The sequence below is a fragment of the Zea mays genome, chromosome 2 (genome assembly GCF_902167145.1).
Source record: "Zea mays cultivar B73 chromosome 2, Zm-B73-REFERENCE-NAM-5.0, whole genome shotgun sequence".
Classification (NCBI taxonomy): domain Eukaryota; kingdom Viridiplantae; phylum Streptophyta; class Magnoliopsida; order Poales; family Poaceae; genus Zea; species Zea mays.
The window spans coordinates 171,770,048-171,773,242 of NC_050097.1; the positions used below are offsets into that span (position 1 = coordinate 171,770,048).

At 52.2% G+C, this 3,195-nt stretch overlaps 1 protein-coding gene across 3 annotated transcripts; it reads left to right on the top strand.

The window, feature by feature from the left end:
- Positions 1-611: 611 nt before the first annotated feature.
- Positions 612-2,993, top strand: LOC100274532 (uncharacterized). 3 transcript variants are annotated; one of them, XM_023301494.1, is made up of 3 exons: positions 612-919; positions 1,194-1,749; positions 1,844-2,993. In XM_023301494.1, exons 2-3 carry the CDS (start codon positions 1,343-1,345, stop codon positions 2,754-2,756), a joined length of 1,320 nt encoding a protein of 439 aa, XP_023157262.1. In that variant the 5' UTR covers positions 612-919; positions 1,194-1,342; the 3' UTR covers positions 2,757-2,993. The 3 variants fall into 3 exon arrangements, with proteins under 3 accessions (XP_023157262.1, NP_001340550.1, NP_001340551.1); NM_001353621.1 differs by having other exon boundaries at positions 808-919; positions 1,285-1,749; positions 1,844-2,876; NM_001353622.1 differs by lacking the exon at positions 612-919 and having other exon boundaries at positions 1,209-1,749; positions 1,844-2,824.
- Positions 2,994-3,195: the final 202 nt, after the last annotated feature.

Consider the following 3,195-nt stretch of genomic DNA (forward strand, 5'->3'; position numbering starts at 1 on the left):
TTTATAGCCGTGTTGAGCAAGCCTGGAAGATTTCATCATTTGTCTCGCCGTGCATTCAGACTATGAAGTCAAAGCTTGTAGCTTCGTCTTCATGTGTGTGCGTACCAGCCACACATCGTTCCCAAACAAAGATAAACTTCGTCAATCCTTTTGTTATCTGAGACGTCTTATAAACAATTGACAAATCAATATTTTGAGGACTCATCAAACCAAATCAGCCACGCATCAAACTAAATCCCGCCTAAACACAGTACTCCATGCGTGCCTGAGAAATCCACGGCTACGTTCCCATGCACACATTATCTGAATTTCGGCACAATTTCGTGAACCATGCGTGCCCGAGAAATCCTACCCCTAGCTAGAACAGAGTAGTGCACAATTTCAATCTCAAAACAAACAGAACCTTAGATAGAGAATATACCCTTTCCAAAGGTTGAGAGTAGGAATTAAAAAAAAATATGATAAAAGAAAACTCTAGATTGAACTAGAGGAACTATTTAACTTTTATAGATCTCGAAAGGCGTGCTTGTTCTTGTTCTCGCCGAGAGGAGAGATAGATTAGAGAGAGCTGTAAGCCGGTGCCTGCAGCATGTCTGCAATGTGCCCCGCATCGCACGTCCCAGGGGCGTCGGGCTTGGGTGCCACCTCCGACGGACGCCGACGCTTTTGCAGCTACTCATTGCTACTACACAGGACAGTACTGGGGCGTATAGGAGGATAGGGATGAACTGCGTGGCGTGATGAACTGCTCGTGCTCCAGAAGAAGACGTGCCTCGCGTGCCCCTGGAATAGCCGTGAACAGTGACGTTTCCAAGTGCATTCCATCTGCCCAACTCGCAGCAAGCCGCCGCCAGGTCGTCAAGAAGCTGCTGGTCGTCGGGGTCCCAGAATGCTCCATAATTCCAATTGAGGGTGCCAGGTAATTAGAGCTGTAAATTAACTAAGATCTAAGTTGCAAAATAGTGTTTTGTAAGACGATATGCAAGATCTAAATACGACCATATGCATAATCTGGTATATACAGTTTAATATGGTGTTACGCGGTGCTTAAGGTTTGTTTCTTTTCTTCCATGTGAAATGGAGTGGGTTTAGTGAGATTGAAGTGGCCAATAGTTTATTTTCATCGCCAATTCGTATGTATTTTAAGATGGTATGGATTTTGTCCAAAGCCTCAGCCTGTCTATTATCGACAGTGTCCCTTTGGCCCTGTCTCGCGTCTATATATGACAACCCGGCGGCTCTAAAACTAATCGATGAGATTTATCTTGGGATCGGCTAGAGAAGATCGAGTGAGAAGTTGCGCGTGTGAAGCCATCACACCAATTAAAGATCGAGATCATCCATGGCTAGTTCTCTACTTCAGCAGCTGCTGTCTCTGCTGCTGCTCCTGCTGCCCTCTCCTCTTCGTCTCCGGGAGCATCTATCAGGAAACCATGCTGTCAGCGCCAACAACTTCCACCCCATCTTTCTGGTAGCTGGGGTGAGCTGCAGCGACCTGGAGGCACGCCTCACCGAGGAGTACCGGCCGTCGGTGCCGCACTGCGGCGCCATGAAGGGGAAGGGGTGGTTCGGTCTGTGGAAGAACAGTTCGGAGCTGCTGTCTCGTGACTACGTGCAGTGCTTCGAGGAGCAGATGAGCCTCGTCTACGACCCTGCCATCAACGAGTACCGGAACCTCGCCGGCGTCGAGACGCGAGTGCCCAACTTCGGCTCCACAAGAGCCTTCAGCCACAAGAACCCCCTCAAGTCGTGAGTCGTCGTCCTCCTCAGAGATCAATGTGTGTGTGTCGGTGATCTCCATGTTTGACAAACTAACTGCTTGTTCTCTTTCCGTTGTCCACAGAGACTGGTGCCTCGGAAAGCTGAGAGCCGCACTGGAAGACATGGGATACCGAGACGGAGACACCATGTTCGGAGCCCCCTACGACTTCCGCTACGCGCCGCCGTCCCCCGGCCAGACGTCCGAGGTGTACTCCCGCTACTTCAAGGAGCTGATGGAGCTGGTCGAGGCCGCGAGCGAGAGGACCCGGAAGAAGGCCGTCATCCTCGGCCACAGCTTCGGCGGCATGGTCGCGCTCGAGTTCGTCCGGAACACTCCGCCGGCGTGGCGGCGCGAGCACATCGAGCGCCTCGTCCTGGTCGCGCCGACGCTCCCCGGCGGGTTCCTGGAGCCGGTGCGCAACTTCGCGTCCGGGACGGACATCCTCTACGTGCCAGCGACGACGCCGCTGGCCACGCGAGCCATGTGGAGGAGCTTCGAGAGCGCCATCGTGAACTTCCCGTCGCCGGCCGTGTTCGGGCGCCTGCAGGCGCCGCTCGTGGTCACCAGGGAGCGGAACTACTCCGCGTCCGCGCACGACATGGAGCGCTTCCTCGCCGCCGTCGGCTCCGGCGAGGCCGCGGAGCCCTTCAGGAGACGGGCCGTCCCCAAGATGGGCAGCTTCGCGGCGCCGATGGTGCCCATGACGTACATCAGCGGGGTCGGCAACAGGACGCCGCTGCGGCTGGTGTTCTGGGGCGAAGACTTCGACGCGGCCCCGGAGGTGGCGGCGTACGGGGACGGAGATGGCAAGATCAATTTGATCAGCGTCTTGGCGTTTGAGAAGGAGATGCGTCGGCAGCCGGAGCAGAAGAAGCAGTTCAAATCCATCAAGATCAATAAGGCCCAGCATTCTACGATCGTCACGGATGATTTTGCCCTGCACAGGGTCATTCAAGAAATTGTTGAGGCCAATAATCAGAAGATTCCATCCTAAATTATTCATGTCATGTATGCATTACCGAGCTGTGGGGGCCAATAGTGGGTTGGGAAGTGATGGTTTAGACATCGGTCGTGGTGTGGTCGCAATTCAATCGATTAGTTATTTGTTAACGTCAATTGCTTGCCTCATGAACTTGCTGTGATAAGGAAAGACCACAATTATTTTCCGCTTGTCGTGTGCGTTGTACCGTATAATGTTAATAAAAACAAGAGTAAAATATAGTAGCAGTCATCAAACTTATCACACTGTGTCGCTTCCCAAACTTAGAAAATCTAGAAAAACAAGTCATATAACTTGATCGGTCGATACAAAATCGTTCAAAACCAGGTTTGCTTAAACTGGATGTCAGTGTAGCGTGCCTCGTTAGACCACACTGATAAAAGTTCAGGGAAAGAAGTGGCACATCATGTCAAATTAGGGACCCAAGTGCACA

Bases quoted from the DNA above. Each gene is read 5' to 3' on its own strand.
- LOC100274532 (XM_023301494.1), top strand. From the start codon at position 1,343: ATGGCTAGTTCTCTACTTCAGCAGCTGCTGTCTCTGCTGCTGCTCCTG. The intron at 1,750-1,843 runs GTGAGTCGTCGT...CGTTGTCCACAG, and splicing joins CACAAGAACCCCCTCAAGTC to AGACTGGTGCCTCGGAAAGC.